Below are 19430 nucleotides of genomic sequence, written 5' to 3'. Positions count from 1 at the left end.
ACCCAGAGGGAACCCACGCAGACACAGGCAGAATGTGCAAACTCCACACAGACAGCCGCCCGAGGGTGGGATCGAACCTGGGTCCCTGGTGCTGTGAGGCTGCAGTGCTAACCACCGAGCCACCGTGCCACCACAAATGAAGGCAAGTAATGAGGGCTTGCCCGGGATCTGAACCCAGGATCTCTCGCATATCCACGCTGGATAATCCCCAAAGCAAGAATCATACCCCGAGACCAACAAGCCATTACCTCGCTGTATGAGCCATCCAAGGTATGCTCCCACAGTACAGCTGTGATATTTTCCTGAACAAGTAGTGCAACTCCCTCACCCCTTTTACATCCCCCTTTATCCCGCCTGAAACATCTGTATCCTGGAACGTTAAGCTGCCAATCCTGTCCCTTGCTTAACCAAGTCTCTGTAACAGCAACATCATAGTTCCAAGTACTAATCCAAGCTCTAAGTTCATCTACCTTACCTGTTGCACTTCAGTCCACCAGACATGCTTTGTTTCGCAACCACACCCTGCCTGCTTTTCCTCTAAGTCTTACTGGTCAGTTAATCAGTTTTTGGCAGACTTGGCTGAAGAAGGAATATTGACCTAGTAATATCATAGTCTCTCTCTCTCTGCCTTCCATGCAAAGAGTCTGCTGGTTTGTCTTTACTATTCCTTACACATACCAATTCTTCAGAAACACACTTCCGAGTACATGTACAAGTAAATGTAGTTTTACAATGAGGAAAACATGTGCCCATTTTTAAAGTGAAAGGAAAGGAGAGAGATTCAATAAAAAGAAATGGGGTGCATTTTTTTCTTCTTTACACGGAGGGCGGTTTGCATGTAGAATAAAATTCCTGAGGATGTGGGTACAATTACAATGTTTAAAAGACACTTGGATAAGTACATGAATAGGATAGGTTTGGAGGGGTATGGGCCAGGAGCAGGAGGGTGGGACCGGTTTGGTTTGGGATTATAGTCGGCCTAGACTGGTTGGAGCAAAGGATCTGTTTCCATGCTGTATGACTCTATGACTCTATGACATTGGCTCTACATAGACTGATTAACAGCAATCAGTTAATTTTCATTCCTGATAATCAACCCTGCATTCAAATTCTTTTAACTGTTCTACGTCACGATAGAATCAATAGTTACAAATCACCCATCTCTGTTGCAATGTCTTTCTTTCCTTTGTTCATTCACAGGATGAGGGCATCACTGGCTAGGCAGCATTTACTACCCATCCCTAATTGCCCCGAGGGCAGTTAAGAGGCTGTGGGTCTGGACTCACATGTAGGCCAGACCAGGTGAGGATGGCAGATGTCCTTCCCTAAAAGGACATTCATGAACCAGATGGGTTTTTCCAACAATCGACAATGGATTAACGGTCACCATTAGACTCTTAATTCCAGATTTTCTTCATTAAATTCAAATTCCACCATCAGCCATTGCAAGATTTGAACCTGGCTCGCTGGATTAACAGTCCAGCGATAAAAGCACTAGGCCAGTGCCTCCCCAGTTAAGGTTATGACCATTGTGACTTGCCCCCAACAAATTCCAAGCAATGTAGTCACCAATCCATGGTACATTAGAAATGAAAACACTAAAACGTAAAAGCTGTTATCACTGCCCAAAGTATGATCTCTCCTTAAAAGATGAAAATACAATTTAGTGATTTTAAATCAGGTTAGCATCTCAACTTCAGGTATACATGATGCTATTCCCAACAAACACTCAGATATAGCTCATTGAGCCACAATTAATCCATCAATATCATTATTAGAGAATGAAGACAACACCAATCTTTCAGCATATAATGCAGTACAAAATTCTACCGTTTCTGCTGTCTACAGTGCCATTGTAATCCTATACATCAGTCATGTGTTGGTATTCATTTAGGTTATGTTCTAACACTCAGTCAAATGACACTAATGTCAAAGACAGTGCCACCTCATCTCTGGAATTCAATTCTCTTGTCCATGTTTGGACCAAAAATGTAATAGTTGGAATTGAGTCCTAATGGAATCCAAGCTAAGCAGTGTGCAAAGGCTATATAGTACTATTAATTGCAACTTAACAGCAGTGCAATATATTCTGTACGATTGAAATTAACAAAATTGTATTTTCCTCTTTTTAGGAGAGATCATATTTTGGACAATGATAACAGCTTTTACATTTTAGTGTTTTCATTTCTACTATACCATGGATTGGTGACTAATTTGCTTGGAACTTGGAAGAAGAGCCACAATGGTCATCCGTTCAGTAATTACAACTGACGATGTTTGCCAATGTTTCAGCCTTGTCTTAAGCACCAAAGTGCTCTGTTTATACCTCACCAGGTAGGGGATGTTCATGAAGCCACTTCTCTCAAATTCCTTGAGTGTCCACTACCAATTTGAATTCGATGTGGCAAGACAGCATGACTATGCAAGACAGCTGATGACTTGGTTTATAGAATCGCTGTTGTCTCTGCTGTTTAACATGTATCTAGTCCTGTGTTTTTGTTTCACCAGGTTAGCATCTCAGCTTCAAGTATACATTGTGCCATGATTAGCCCAATTTGACTATTACAGACTAAATACATCAATCTTTCAGAATCTAATGTAGTATAAATCTACTGTTTTTGCAGTCTACAGTGCTATGGTAATCTTGTAGACCAGTGATGTCTTGGTATTGATGAGAAGCATATTGTATGATCTTTTGCCTCCATTGATAATACAAAAGCAGAAACACCAAGAAATGGAATTGGAGGAATCAGTGGAAAGTTTCTCCACGTACTGCTGGATTTGTGTGTGGAGTCCATGATTCTGGAGGGAAAATTAACCTCAAATCATTAACTTCTATAAAGAATGTTTATGGCTTTTGGCTTTCACCATAGACCCTTTTGTCAAGTGGTTCAACTGCACTACCACTCACAGGAGGTGACTGTTTCCCAACTGGACCTGTGGCTGTTGGTAAAATCACAAGGGGGGAAAATCTACTTTATCCTGTATTCACAAATCTAAATGTTACAGATGTAGCTTTTCTTAAGTGTTATGACCCCAGCTGATGATACTACTGGACAAGTTAGATCCCCATGAAACTTGGATTAATTAGTCATTTATTACATCTTGCTTAGTTAACGTGTTGATTATCACTGAAACACATTGTTGTTAAAGAATACCTACAGCATCATGCAAGTAAGCTTATTGCACAAAGAAATAAAATGTAGGTTTTATATATATCTGGTACAACTAGAACGACCTTAACATACGTAGTGGAACAGAGTTTTAACCGGTTTCCCAACACTGTTTGCCATAGAGACTCAAGTCCAGAGAAATTGTTCTTCCATCTCAACTCACTGTTTCTATTCAACTGACTTCTTCAACTTATTCTTTCATGAACTGTAGAAACAATTTTAAGATTCTTCTCAGTTTAATGGCATGAGCCTTTCTAATGGCCTAATTTTTCTTAGATTCTAACAAACTGAAAATTTGCATCCCAAACTCTCCTGGCTTAGAAATGTCACAACTTAGAGAAAATATTGTTGCTGCACTGACTGTTTCCTCTGATATGAAAACTTCTAATAGGAGAGAAACTACAAACTTGCTTCTGAACTCATCTCTTAATTCTTCTCAACTGAGCCCAGTTGTCTGTTGTGAACACAAAATAAAACCAAGAGCTTAGCATGTTTACATTGCCAGTCATAAACCCAAAAACATAAACATGGGTTTCCATTAAGCAGAGTTCTGCCAAGCCCTTGACTGCGATCACGGTCACGTTTTCTTAGAACTGGAGCATTTAGCTCACTGTTTCGGAATGACTTCCGCCTTTTGTTTTGAAGAAAGGAAAACCTTCACAGCAGTAATTCGCATCATTATGCCTCTCTTCAAAACAATCCAAATACCACAAACGATAATGCTAACAGGAGGAAGTACCATTTATGGTTAACTAAATAATTTTGATGCTTTCCCTCACTTAATTAAAAAGCACATAATTGCAAGAAGCTGTCAGTCAGATGATCTTTCAGAATGGAAAGAGCAGCAGAGGATAACCATAAGATTAATCGGGAAGACAAGTTTAGAGTACGAGAGGAAGCAAGCTAGAAATATAGAAATGAACAGCAAGAGGTTCTACAGTTATTGAGGAAGGAACAGAGTACCTAAACAGACTGTGTTGGTCCTCCAGAGAAAGTGGGAGTCGAGGCCGATATATCCCCATGCCCTGATAATCTACACCCCAGGTTAGTAAAGGAGGTGGTTATAGAAATAGTGGATGCGTTGATTGTCATGTTGCAAAGTTCTGTAGACTTTGGAACAGTAATAGCAGTTAATAGAGTAGCAAAGGTTAATCTAACATTTAAAAATGAAGGGATAAAACTGGGAATTACAGGCTGATGAGCCCAAAGTCGCTATTACAGAAAAAAGCCTAAGTTATTTGTAAAGGATGTGACAACAGACACTGAAAGTAATCATAGATTTATGAAAGGAAAATTGTGTTTGACAAACATATTGGAGTTCAAGGACATAACCAGTGAAATAGATAAGGAAGACCACTGGATATGGTGTATTTGGATTTTCACAAAGCTTTTGATGAAGTCCTACAGAAGAAGTATCAAGGGGATTAGTGGTAATATACTGGCATGCATTTCACAGCTGGTGAGCAAACAGCAAAGAGAGAGATTGTTTTCAGAATCAAACACAGTGACACTTGTGGTATCTCAGTAATCAGTGCTTAAGCCCCAGCTATTCAATGTACATCGTTAATATGGATGAAGCATCAAAATATTATACTTACAAGCTTGCTGATAACATAAAACTAGGTGGGATAGACAATATTGAAGAGGATGTAAAGAGGCTCAGGGCAATTTAGTCAAGTTCAATGAATGGACAAATGCCTTGTAGATAGAGTAGAACACAGATAAATAAGTTGTCCAGTTTGGTACTAAAAATAGAATCAGTGTATTATTTAAATAGCGATAGATTGAGAAATATAGATGGACAAAGAGACGTGGGTGTCCACGTGCACAGCTGAGTGAAAGCAAGCATGCGGGTGTAGCAAACAACTGGGAATGCAAATGGTATACTGGGCCTGCTCTGCGAGAGGGCTTGGATCCAGGAGCAAGGAAGTCTCACCTCAGCTGTACAGAACCTTGGCGAGACCATATTTAAACAACTGTATGCAGTTTTGGTCTCTTTACCTAAGGAAAGTCATACTTACATGGCAGGAAGTTTAGCAAAGTTTCAGCAAACTGATTTGTGGGATGGCAGGTTTATCATGAAAAAAGATTGGGTTGATTGGGCTTGTAATCGCTAATTTACATATCATTTACCAGCACCCAGATATTATTGTAGGACAAATTTTATTTTAACAATCAGAATAAAGCTATAGTAAAAGGACTAACTTCTGAAATTACTGATTTCCTAAACTGCATACTGAAAAATAGCACACAGGGACTTCTTAATTTTACTTCCACACAGTCTGCAATATAGTTTGTAGCTAACCCAGGATCTGGAAAGTAGAAAAAAATGAGTCAGTTTATGGTATATTTTCTTTAGATTTATAGATCAGGTTGTTCTATTTGCTACTGCAAATTCAAGAAATACTGCAACCATTCTTCTGAAAAAGTACCACAAACAACCATAATAAATAGCCAGCTGATATCTTTGGGGGACTTTAGTTGAAGAATTCAGAATGGCCAGCATGCCAAGCTACTCCCTGTTCTTCTAATAACGCCACAGAACCTCAGTTTAGTGGCACATCATAAAGACAGCACAACAAGGTTCGTTAGAAATTTGTTGCTGTCAGTCCTGATTACATACTAAGCTTTCTAATGACATTTCAACCCATAAACTTTCATTCATATCCCTGTTGGCTCTGCTATGAACATCAGTTTTTCCTCAGTGACACAGGAGGACTCTCCTTCTCAATCCCTGATCTCGTGTGAGGTATGGTGACCCTCAGATTAAACCCTGACCAATGGTCTCTTATTGCCCTATAATCAATCAGCCCTATAATCCAGTAGGACTATGGCAACTATACATTTTCATAAGCTTAAAAAAAAAATTAATAGTTTAAGACTGTACCTTCTTTTCACTTCAATGCCCGGAGTTTTTAAAAGCAGAACACTCCTGTCAGAAAGACGATAAAACTTCTTTCCAACTACAGCAAAATATAATGAAATAACATTGTGAAACTATTATCACATTCAATATCCTTCACCGCTTGTGACATTGCTGTAAAATAGAGTGATTTCTTCCAGACTCCCTGTGTAAAATAATAATAACTTCAGATTTTATTGCTGAAAATTACAAATATTTAACCTGTCTAGTTTCTAAATCCCAAATAAATACTGAGACTATTCAACATACACACTGAGACCACAGTAACAGGCAAATATTTTACACATATAGAATTGAACTTTCATCTAATATCTTTATGGTGTGGTGGTTTTAGTCTACTGCCAAGTCGCCTGTAGGATCAGAACGCTGAGTTGTGTATGAAAATGAGTGTAATCAGAAGAATTGCTGCTTGATTAGGACATTTAGAGTCATAAAGTCATAGTTGTACACATGGAAACAGACCCTTCAGTCATGCCAACCAGACATCCTAAACTGATCTACTGCCATTTGTCAGTATTTGACCTGTATCCCTCTAAACCCTTCCTATTCATATACCCATCCAGATGCCTTTTGAATATTATTGTACCAACCTCCACCACCTCGTCCGGCAGCTCATTCCATACATGCACCACCTTCCTGCGTGAAAAAGTTGCCCCTTAGGTCCCTTTTAAACCTATGCCCTTCTCACCTTAAACCTATGCCCTCTAGTTTTGGACTCCCCTACCCTGGGGAAGAGACCTTGGCTATTCACCCTATCCATGCCCCTCATGATTTTATAGATCTCGAAAAGGTCACCCTCTCAGCCTTCGATGCTCCAGGGAAAATAGCTGCAGCCTATTCAGCCTCTCCCTATAGTTAAAATCCTCCAAACTCAGCAACATCCTTGTAAATCTTTTCTGAACTCTTTCAAGTTTCACAGCATCTTTCCTATAGCAGGGAGACCAGAGTTGAACACAGTATTGTCCTCATGTCCTCAACAGCCACAACATGATCGCTCGACTCATCTACCCATTGCATTGATCAGTAAAGGCAAGCATACCATATGCCTTCTTCACTGTCCTGTCTATCTGTGACTCTACCTTCAAAAATCTATGAACCTGCAACCCAAGGTCTCTTTGTTCAGCAACACTCCCCAGGACCCTACCATGAAGTGTATAATCCTCCTCTGATATGCCTTACCAAAATGCAACACCTCACATTTATCTAAATTAAACTAAGTGTCACTCCTCAGCTCACTGGCCCATCTGATCAAGGCCCTACTTTACTCCGAGATAACCTTCTTCACTGTCCACTACACAAATTTTGGTGTCATCTGTCACCTTACTAACCATACTTCCTATAGTCACATCCAAATCATTTTTATAAATGACAAAAAGCAGCAGACCCAGCATCTATCCGCACGGCACACTGCAGCTCACAAGCCTCCAATCTGAAAATGACTAGCTCCCCCTGGATTCTACATGATCCAATCTTGCTAAAACAGTCTACCATGCAGAATCTTGTCAAACGCCTTGCTGAAGTCCATATAGACAATATCCACCAGCCTGTTTTCATCGATGATCTTCGTTACTACTTCAAAAAACCCAATCAGGTTAGTGAGACATAATTTCCACTGCACAAAGCCATGTTGACCATCCCTAACTAGTCCCTGCCTTTCCAAATATATGTAAATCCTGCCCCTCAATCCCCTCCAACAACTCACCCACCACTGACATCAGGCTCACTGTCTGTAGTTCCCAGGCTTTTCTTTACCACCTTTCTTAAATAGTGGAACCACGTTAGGCAACATCCAGTCTTCTAGCACCTCGCCTGTGGCTATCGATGCTAAATATCTCAGCAATCACTGCCCTAGCTACCCACCAAGTTCTGGGGTACACTTGATCAGGTCCCAGGGATTTATCCACCTTCATGCGTTTTAAGACATCTAATACCAACTCCTCTGCAATATGGAAATTTTTCAAGATGTCACTATTTATTTCCCCCATGTTCTCTAGCTTCCACATTCTTCTCCAAGGTAAGCACTGATGCAAAATACATGTTTAGTACCATTTAAACAATGGAATATTCTGGTCAGTTTCAAATGGAGATCAAGGCCTGGCATGTCTGAAGTGAGACTGTACTATTTCCTCGCACAGTGTTTACGAGCTATGCAGGGTACATTGAAAGTCTGAAACTCATTTTCATACTTGTACTACCATACTCAGTGAGGCAGTAACGGTTGATTCGTCGAGCATTTTAAGCACCGCACGTCAACCTCACTTTCCAAAAGAAGGGGGCAAGAAGCAGAAGCTATATGTTAGCAACCAATAAAGCCAGCAGATTTTCAGCTAATTAGCAGAAATGCTGCCAGCAAACACAAGAGACTTACTGCCGGGCAACCAGGGCATCAAAGGATTGCCTCAGAAGAAGGCTACATGGCAGTGTAGAAGTGCAGAAATATTTGTAGATGGTGATAACCCAGGATATTGCTGCATTAGATGGCAGGAGAGCCTCAGAATATTGGTGATTACTGCAGTGAAAGCAAAACAATATATCAATGGTGAAATACTTCTGAAGGATTCCAATTCCTTATATGGATTATTAAGCCAGTAATAACACTGGCCTATAGCACACTGCATGTGTATGCAGCAGCACTGGATAGAGATGGCAGTGACACCTTGGAGAGTAGCAGTAAGTCTGCCACCTTCACTTTAAGGAATTATAAATACAGCCCCAGTACCTAAATAAAAGCACAAGTATAACGTAAATATCAATTAACGATCTGGTGAGTGAGCACTTTGTTCATCTCTCCTCAGATTTAGCAACACTAGTATATTACTAATTATACTATGCTTCAAAACGCAGGTTAGTGAGTTAACTATTGTGAAGCACTTATTTCTTATAAAGCTATATATAAAACTTACAAAAGCCTACTATGTTAGTTAGAACCTACATAACAGGATCAGGACTAAGCCACATGGCTAATGTGTTTTAAATTGTGATGGGTGTAGATACAGTAAAATCAGGAGAAAGAATTTCTAATTATTGAAGGATCAATAAAAACAGGACACAGATGCAAGGTGATCAGCAAAAGGACTGGAAGCTACATGACGAAAAATATTCTTTAAACACAAGTGGTGAAGATATTGCCCGATAGGGTACTGGTTATCAAATCAAAAGGAGTCTCCAAAAAGGGAAACTGCATACATATTCAAAGGAAATAAAATTGCAGGGATACAGGGAAAGAGCACAGGAATGTTAAAAATTGGGCTCCATTTAGTAAAAGCTGGCACAGTCTCAATCAGCTGAATAGCCTCCTGCATGGCTGTATTATTGAGATTGCAAAAGATAAAGCTAAAACATTCGCAGCAATCTTCAGCCATAAGTGCCGAGTGGATGATCCATCTCGGCTTCCTCCTGTGGTCCCCATCAATACAGATGCAAGTCTTTAGCCAATTCGATTCACTCCACACGATATCAAAAAACAGCTGGAGACACTGGATACTACAAAGGCTATGGACCCCGACAGCATTCCGGCAATAATACTGAAGACTCGTGCTCCAGAACTTGCCGCACTCTTAGCCAAACTGTTCCAGCACAATTACAATGCTGACATCTACCTGACAATGTGGAAAATTGCCCAGGTATGTCCTGTATACAACAGGCAGGACAAATCCAACCTGGCCAATTACCGCCCAGTCTACTCTCGATCATTAGTACAGTGATAGAAAGTGTCGTCAATAATTCTATCAAGCAGCACTTGCTCAGCAATAACCTGCTCAGTGACGCCCAGTTTGGGTTCCACCAGGGCGACTCAGCTCCTGACCTCATTACAGCCTTGGTTCAAACATGGACAAACGAGCTGAATTCCGGAGGTGAGGTCAGGGTGACAGCCCTTGACATCAAAGCTGCAATCAACCGAGTGTGGCATCAAGGAGCCCTAGCAAAACTGGAATCAATGGGTATCAGGGGGAAAACGCTCCAGTGGTTGGAATCATACTTAACAGATATGAAGATGGCCCTGGTTATCGGGGGGCAGTCATCTCAGCTCCAGGACATCTCTGCAGGAGTTCCTCAGGGTAGTGTCCTAGGCCCAACCATCTTCAGCTGCTTCATCAATGACCTTCCCTCCATCACAAGGTCAGAACCATGAATGTTCGTTGATAAGTGCACAATATTCAGCACCATTCATGACTCCTCAGATACTGAAGCAGTCCATGCTCAAATGCAACAAGATCTGGACAATAACCAATCTTGGGCCGACAAGCAGCAAGTAACATTTGCGCCACATAAATGCCAGGCTATGACCATCACCAATAACAGACAGACAGACAGACAGACAATCTAACCACCACCCTTTGAATCCCCCACTAACGACCCCCAGGATGCTGTTATCATCGACCAGAAACTAAACCGGACTTGCCACATAAGCACAATGGCAACAACAGCAAGTCAGAAGCTAGGAATGCTGCAGCAAGTAACTCACCTCCTGACTCACTAAAGCCTGTCCACAATCTACAAAGTCAGGAGTGTGATGGAATACTCCCCAACTTGCCTGGACGGGTGCAGCTCCAACAACACTAAAGAAGTTTGACACCATCCATGACTTGCACCACATCCACAAGCATCCATTCCCTCCACCACTGACGCTCAGTAGCAGCAGTGTGTACCATCTACAAGGTGCACTCTAGAAATTCACCAAAGACCCTTTCAAACTCATGACCACTTCCGTCTAGAAAGACAAGGGCAGCAGATATACAGGAATACCACCACCTTCAAGTTCCCTTCCAAGCCTCTCACCACTCTGACTTGGAAATATATCACTGCTCCTTCACGGTCACAGCAGGGGGACTACAGCAGTTCACCACCACTTTCACAAGGGCAACGAAGGACAGGCAATAAATGCTGGTTAGGCAGCGATGCCCATATCCCACAAATGAATGAAAAAGAATTCTACAAGAAATGGTTTCAGTAGGAAAATCAGGACAATTTGATCTGGAGGAAGATGAAGTAAACCAGTGGTTCTCAAAGTGTGACCAATGAGCTGTCCAAAAAATGCAAGTAACTGAAGCTGGGAGTTCAGTGAGGAAAATTTGTTTGACTTTTAACTCCCAAGATCGGAATATCCTGGATCTGCACAGTTCTGAAGCGCCTACTGACATTCCCAACAGGGCACAACTGCAAAATGGGATTTTCAACATTTGAGGAGCTAGAGGAGGAACTGGCAGAATGTGCATCCTGTGATTAGAATCAGCTTCAAACAGAAATCATCTCATTGGCGTCTTATCAAACTGCAGTGCCATTAATGCTGGTGAGTTATTTCTACTGGCAAGCGAAAGCAGGTGGGGTAAAACCATCAAGTCAGAGGATGGAGTGAGAGCAAAGTTTTCTTCCTGCCTAACTGGTTTGTAGATTTAAAAAAAAGTTAAGAACCACTGATGTCAATAGAGCTGTACCAGACTCAGCAGGTAAGTCATCACCAGTTATCATAACTAAATTCAACTTTTTTGCTGCAGGCACAAATCAGAATGAAATGGACATCAAAAGTCAAACAAAATTAAGGCAAGGCAGGAAGTAAGCTCAAACTTTCATATTGAACAAACAAGTGCAAAATGATTGAATTAAATAAAAGAGCAGAAACAGTTGTAATGAAGAATGGTAGTGACGGTGGAAGGCTACAGGGTGGTTAATAAAAAAGGAATAAAACATATCAGTAAAATTTAATATATTGAATGTACTAATTTACAGTGCAAATTAGTATGCTTAGGTATACTTCTAGGTTTGATAATTTAGATGAATTCACTGAGAAATTAGAGGACAGGACAAATAACATTTTCAGCAGAAGGTGATTTTCTTAAGCAATTAAGGCTGCTTTCTGGATAAGTAGAAATGGTTTGGAAGAAAGGCTACATCCTAAATAAGCAGAGGCTGTAAGACTAGTGTAGAACAGACAGCCGACATTACTTGCTTATTCTAGATGCTAGGTTTGGGAGGTGAAGGTAGACCGAAGCAAAACAGCCAACATGACAAAAAAAAACAGCTGATAGCCAACAGCTTAACAAGGATTTTGTAATTCAGAACCTTACTGCCAAGAAGATATACATTGAAGGTACAAGGTTTGTTTACTGAGCAGTCAGATCTTGTGTACTGCAGCAGGCCAGACAGCAAAAGGAGCAGCAATCAGATGACAAGCACTCAACAGACAACAGGCACATAACATTGATATCAGTGGCACTGATTTCCTGTTCCAGTCTGCGAGGAGAGATACAGTGGAGGAACAAAGGGATCTTGAAGTAGAAATAAAATCAATCCCTAAGCACTGCACCACAGTTTAGAAAAGCCATAAAAAAAAAACAAGAAATGAAATAGATAAAAGTTAGGAAATTTGCTAAACACATTTCAAACCTTGGTTAAACCACACTTGAGTAATGTGCACAGTCCTGGTCATCAAATTATAGAAAAGATTGGGAGTCACTGGAAGGGTGCAGAGAAGACATGCAAGCATGATACCAGAAATCTGCAGACAAAAATAAGGCCATAAGATCTTAGCTGCAAAATTAGGCCATTCAGCCCATCAAGTCTGCGCCAACATTCGATCCAGCTAATATATTTCTCAATCCTATTCTCCTGCCTTCTCCCTGAAACTCTTGATCCCCGTATCAATCAAGAAACTTTCTATACTTGTCTTAAATGTACTCAATGACCTGGCGTCCACAACCTTCTGTGGCAATAAGTTCCACAGATTCACCACCCTCTGGCTGAAGAAGTTCCTCCTTATCTCAGCTCTAAATGGTTATGCTTTCACTCTGAGGCTGTGTCCTCCAGTCCTAGTCTCTCCTACTGATGGTAACATCTTCTCCACTACCATCCTACCCAGGCCCCTCAGTATTCTAAGAAAACAAAAATGAAAAAAAAACAGGAACAAATTGACCATTTGGATCTGTTTCCTTTTCAAGAAAAGGAGGCTAGTGGATCACTTAATAATAAAATTACAAAAGATCTTGATATAGTGGACGCACAAAGAATGCTTTGACTTATGGGGAATATCATAACTAAGGATCTTCAATCTTAGATTGTCAAAGAAACCCAGTCAAGAATTCTGAAGGAAATTATATACCTAATAACAATGTGAAACTCACTAAAGGAGAGCAAAATGGAGGGTCACAATGTTGGGTTTAGAAGAAAGATAGAGAAGGCCCAAGTGGAGCCTGAATACAGACATGGACTGGTTCAGCAAAATAACCTGTTTCTGTGCCATTTAATCTAGTTATAAATAGTCCTACACATGTTAGATTTCACATTTCCTCTGGTGAAATGCAAGAAAAATTAGTGTTTATAGAAATGTCCATGTAGTAGTTAAGTACTGCATTGTAATAACATAGTTAATAACCAGGCCTTGCAAAATATTTTCAAAGAAATAAATGATTACTGGTTCCATCCACAAACAACAAAGTACCTAAAAACAGAACTCTGTATGTGTTAAAAATGTGCAGAACCAACTCCTGACTATAGAAAGTATGGTAAAGGTACAGGCAACAACTTATCTGTAATCAGGCAGCTGAACATGACGCCAGTGCAGACAGACATCAGCATCAGACAAAAAGCCACATTCATTTTAAAAGCGCTGTCTCTCTCAGGTCTACTTTTGGTGAGCTGAGAATACAAGTTCTACCAGGAACTACTATAAAATGTGAAGACTCTCAAGTAGAGGGTCTAGGCCCGAAACCTCAGCCTTTCTGCATCTACGATGCTGCTTGGCCTGCTATGTTCATCCAGCTCTGCACCTTGTTGTCTAAGACTCTCAAGTAACTCTCTTTCAATATATCAATTATTCAGCAACTGTGTCAATCAACAACCAGAGTCTCTGAAGATAATTTTATCTGATATTAGCTGACTGTAACTACTTTCCCAGTAATACCAAATTGTATAAAAGGAGTCCTTCAACATATTATCATCCTAAAACCAAAAAGATTTTTAAAAAATCAAATACTGATGATCTAAAATGTAAAAACAGCAATCGCTTCCAAGTTAGATGATGTCATTAGTTATCAGTCAGATATGCCAATGATTGGAATGAAAGGTTGATAACTGGGGAGTTCTGTTTTCTTTTCAGATCCTGAAGTCTCACAAAAATGCAATCTCTCTCCCCCTCCCATTTAGCATTCTCATTCTCAGTGAGATTTCAATCGTAGCTGTAGCCACCTCACTAATGTACCATAATATCACAAAAGAACAAGGTGTAGAGGCAGGTCCTAAGAACAACAACAGACAGTATGGGGACTGAGCCTGCTCCATCCCCATTATTAAAGGACCACGTTCATAGACAACTGAACTAATCAGACTCCAATGCAACTTAGGTACCAGAAGATATCTAGATTAATTATTCTTTTCACTGGCATAACATGACAATGATAAAATGACCAAAGTTCCTATGATGAGTTCAGCTAATACAATGCCATAATCCACAGGAAATAATTTGAAAATGTTTCTAATAAACAAGGCACTTAAATTATTTTTAAGGGACAAAACTGTCAATTTATCTAACATGGATTGCGGCTGGCTTGAAATCCAATAACCACACAGTCTATTCTTTTCCACCTTTGACTTTATTCCAAGGTTAGGCAGAGATCTTGTATTTCAACACTAAACATTGCATCTTACTTAGATAGAATGATACAGCACAAAAGGAGCCACTCAGTGCACATGAAACAGTTATCCAATCAATCCTGCTCCACTGCTGCTTCCTCACACCCCTGCAAGGTTTTTCTTTAAAAATCAAGTATTTAAAGTTTCTATAAGTTCTGCACAAATTCATTAGTGCCTAAAACTGAGCACAATTTCAGTGGTCCAGAAACAAAGAGGGGCTCAAGGTCTGTCCTAAACTTCCTCTTGGGCAACATCTTTATAATTAAAAGAAGCTGTGAGGACCATTTAGAGGCTTCATTGCAACATAACTGTTGCAGCGTCACCAATTTTAGCCAGCACAAAGGTTTACACATATGTACAGAAGCATGGAAGACAAAGGTGAGGTGAGCAGCAGCCAGTAGTTTTAGCAAATCAGGAGAAGCAGTTGTTCTCCTTCTGACTCCATTAAAATTCATTTCAGGATGTTTTCAGCCTTGTTTTGAGTAGTCCAGTAGTGCCTTTAAGAACTGCAAGTTATTTGACTCCACAAATATTGGTCAACGCTTGCGAGTGTAGTTATCCAAGCTTGAAAAGAATGTCATTTCAGTATTGGAATTAAGCTCACCTTCATTTCAGAAAATCCAGTAAAACAAATTTAAGGGAATTGGCAAATGAATCACAAATAGTCAGGGAAAAAGATTTTAATACAATAAGTAGTTGAGATTTAAGATACATTGCTTGATAGGTCAGTAGATATGCATTGAAGGGCAGAAATTAAATGGAGGTGGGAAAGATTAGGGTGACGGAATTAACTAGTTTAGTCTTAGAAAAAGCCACCATAACGTTCGCCGAAGGCGTCCTTCTGTGATATACTATTCTAATTGAAACATCACCCAATTCCAGGGCCTAACTTAGTATGTACAAACATTTAAAAGTTGTCTAAAAACTCTGAAAGATGGGATTTGAAACGTTTCTAATTTGAGGCGCAATAAACTGGATTCTATTTGCTTCGGCATGAAACAACATTGAATTTTGACTTCATTAACTCACTCCTATTTCACATGGAACATTGTCACTGTCAATATTTATTCTTCACATTGACTTTTATTTATTATTATTACATAGCAACCACTTGCTGAAGTTCAAAGTGCATCCAGACAGAAAGTCTTCAATTCACTCATTATTCCAGGATTAGAGTAGAAAAAATTAATTTTATTATGAGGATTTGATTAACAAAAAAACAAACTTGCTCTTTATACATTATACCTGGTGTCAAACGTCGACTGGATTAACTACAAGAATCCAGATTCATCATTACCTTTCAACAGAAACATCTGGCTACACTAACTGTATGAATATCTACATTAGTGAGAAAACAATTTACTTAGAACTATTACTGCATGGGGAGGGTGTCAGAAGCATTTTAAGTTGTATATGTACTAGCTCATAAGATTCGAAAGAATTGTCCAAGCACTGAAATGTGGGAATTGAAACTTTTCCTACACTAAGAATTTAAAATTCATACAATACTGAGATTTAATACTGATTGCAACTTTCCTCCTAAAAATAGGGGAGGCAATGGCCTAGTACTGGGTTGTTAACCCAAAGGCCCAGGTAATGTGCTGGGGATCTGCGTTCAAATCCTGCCACAGCAGATTGTGCAATTTGAATGCTATAAAAATCTGGAATTAAGAGTCTAATGAATAAACTGTGAATCTGATAGACCACAAATCCATTGTCGATTGATGGAAAAATGCCCTTTAGGGAAGGAAACTGCCATGCTTACCTGGTCTTGCCTACATGGGACACCAGCCCTACAGCATTGTGGTTGACTCTCAACAAATTAATTTGAATGAATTAAAAATAATTAATCTAATAGTACAAAAATATGCATATAATTCTGTGAGTAAGTTTGACATCTCCCAAAAGAAGCAATACTGTCCAAGAAGTACAACTACCAATGTCAGCAAAAACTATCCTGCAATAAGAATACGATGTTATCAGCTTCCTTCCACTGAAAACTGGGTTGGAGGCACCTACAGAAATGGAGGCTGAATGCTTCCCACCTTCAGTGCATAACCTGCATGTCAGGCAAACAACTGGAATATACTGTAGGGGTGTAACAGTGACACAGTCCTTCCCTTCATGCCAAAGTTATTACAGACCCAGTTCTCAGCAAGAATAGCACATTCGTCCGTCTCATCTTTCCCACTGTGTATCCTTATGTAAAAGAAAATATGTGGCTTTCTTAATCCTCAACTAACCTGACAAAATGTATTTAACTCTTACAGCGTCACTGGCTCTATCTTAAATATACCACAACCTAAGAAAGTGGATATCTTAGTTGGATCCAACCCAATCCTTACAAATAAAAGCGCTAAATATTCCAGAAATGCCCCATACGATAGTTAGTTTTGCCAATCTTTTGCAAAGTTTACGTTAGTGAGGTCGAATGCAGATGTTGGTTTGTATACAGACAACAAAGTGGCTAGTAATTGGTGGTTGCTGTTTGTAATGCCTGGATTTGATTGTTTTTTTGCCTGTATTGTTAAAAGAAATCGCAACTCACAGTACAACACACCCAGTCTTCAGCAAAGGAGTAACGCTTTGCAGACCTCGTTTGGATGACTAATGTAAATATGATGGATACTTTTTTAGCGACCTGTACACTGTTTAAAAACTCTGGCAATCTGAGGATACGCTTACCAGAATGGACTTGGTATATTGCAGAAACTCTTCCATCTCTGCCCGTGTGTTTGGTGATGGCGTAAATTCTGCATTCGACAGAAAGTTGTGCCTAATTTCAGCCGGGTTTCTCTTCGCTCCGGTGCTCTCACCTCAAAACAACACCGCCCAGTGTGACAGGAAGCAGCCTGACAGTACCGCCCTGTATGATAGGGAGCAGAGACTCACAGCACCGCCCAGTATCACAGTCAGCACATCCTTACCACAGCATTGAGCGTCTGTACAGCCGCTGCGCTGGCTATACCCAATGAGAAGACTGTGACCAGCTCACTGACATCACCTCCAAGTTGCTGCAATTGGCAGGAGTTCAGAGGGTTGCTGCGTGAGGTTTATCTGCAATAGAGCAAGAAAGTGGGGAGGACCTAACATTATTCAGAAACACCCCCCTGCTGCTATGGATCATTGCCTAACTCTTGAACTATCACGCATAGAGGCACTGCGATCGTGGTAAAAAGTAGTCACCAAACTTTTTGGGGCCCTTTTTGCTCAGAGGGAAATGAGTTGGGAAGAGCGGGAGTCAATTTTATCACAATGATGTTTATCGATATTGGTTTATATATATAAAATAGCAACTCCCGATGTTTATATCAAATGTCTTGATTGTTAAGAGTTTGGCTCTTGATTTGTGAGACATTTGGGTTGGCGTGTCTGCGCAGTTAATAATGAACATAATCCTGCAGCCCTATCCATTCAATTTCCCACCCATCCCAACTCTGAACCAAGCCCCTCTACAACGCTGATAAATGCGTCTGTCTGACTGATACCATTATCGATGACCCAGACTTAAGTAGGGAACTGCTATCTGCAGCAATCTATGCTCAAGGTGATACACTGCTTTATAAATGCTTCTTGGATGAATTTTGATGCCATGTGCTGCCCTTAAAACTGTATTAACTGCATAGTATGCGTTAATTTTAATAAATGTAAACTTTTTTTGGCTATATAAGCTGCTCCTTTAACCACATATCAGCTATTGTGTTGATTATAAAAGTAATTGATTGGTTAAATGTGAAAATGCTTTGTTTTTAAAGTTTTGTGAATGTGAAATAAAATTAGAAACATTAAATGGAAAAGATAAACTTGAACTTCTTTCATGATGTGTAGGTGCACACATTTTTTCATACATTATTGTGAGGACTATTTTGTACTAATATTAGCTCTCATCTAGATTTGAAACCAGCAGTCTTTGATTCCAGTGTGCAGAGTAAAATTGAAGAGCACAGCAGAAAAGATATTGATTACATTGTGATATTACTGCCTAATTCTTCAGTAGAGCTGAAACAATAGTAGCACTGCTGCCATGGATGTATAATTAATATCTTAGCCTAGATGGGAGCAAGTGTTTACATTTACTTCTGCAATTTATCTAATATATTGAAATCATATTCGATATATTGGTGACAGCATAGAAGAAGGCATATTTAGCCTATTGTGTCTGTACTGGTCTTCTGAAGCAACAATCCACCTAGAATCCACCATTTTTCTATTTTTCAGACCATGAACCAATTCCCTCTTAAATATTTCAATGGACAAGGCCTCAACCATACTTTCAGGCAGAGCATTCCACATTCTAAACACTTGCTTTGTCAAAAAAAAATTGCTAATGTTTCTTCTTTACCTTAAATCAGTGATATCTGCTATCAAATCTCTTAACCTTCTCCAAGGAGAAGAGTCCCAATTTCTGTAATATTTCTTTGTAACTGAAGTTCCCATCCCTGGAAACATTCGAGTAATTCTCTCACTGCTCCCTTCTAATGCCTTCACATCCTTTCTAAAGTGTAGTGCCCAGAACTGGATGCAATCTGGACTGTATTGATGCTGAACCAGTGTTTTACATAAGTTTAATATAGCCTCCTTGCTTGGATAGTCTATGATCCTTTAGTTGTGGAATGTGCAATGGGGTCATATGCCTTTTTGTAACTTGCATATAGTGGTATTAAAAACTGCTTAACTTTCTGAAGTATCAATTATTTCAGCTCCAATAT

At 39.8% G+C, this 19430-nt stretch overlaps 1 protein-coding gene across 1 annotated transcript in view; it reads right to left on the bottom strand.

Annotated features, from left to right (window-relative positions):
• Window positions 1-17730, bottom strand: part of LOC109922729 — a 254305-nt gene extending 236575 nt beyond the window's left edge. Inside the window, exon 1 of the mRNA XM_048593484.1 lies at window positions 17407-17730. Coding sequence (XP_048449441.1) covers window positions 17407-17442 — 36 coding nt within the window. The 5' untranslated portion in view covers window positions 17443-17730. The remainder of the gene's footprint in view (window positions 1-17406) is intronic.
• Window positions 17731-19430: the final 1700 nt, after the last annotated feature.

Source organism: Rhincodon typus, chromosome 3 (genome assembly GCF_021869965.1).
Source record: "Rhincodon typus isolate 14 chromosome 3, sRhiTyp1.1, whole genome shotgun sequence".
In the NCBI taxonomy this organism is placed as follows: Eukaryota; Metazoa; Chordata; class Chondrichthyes; order Orectolobiformes; family Rhincodontidae; genus Rhincodon; species Rhincodon typus.
Note: the sequence above shows the minus strand (reverse complement) of the source record. Positions and strands in the feature narration are given on the sequence as shown.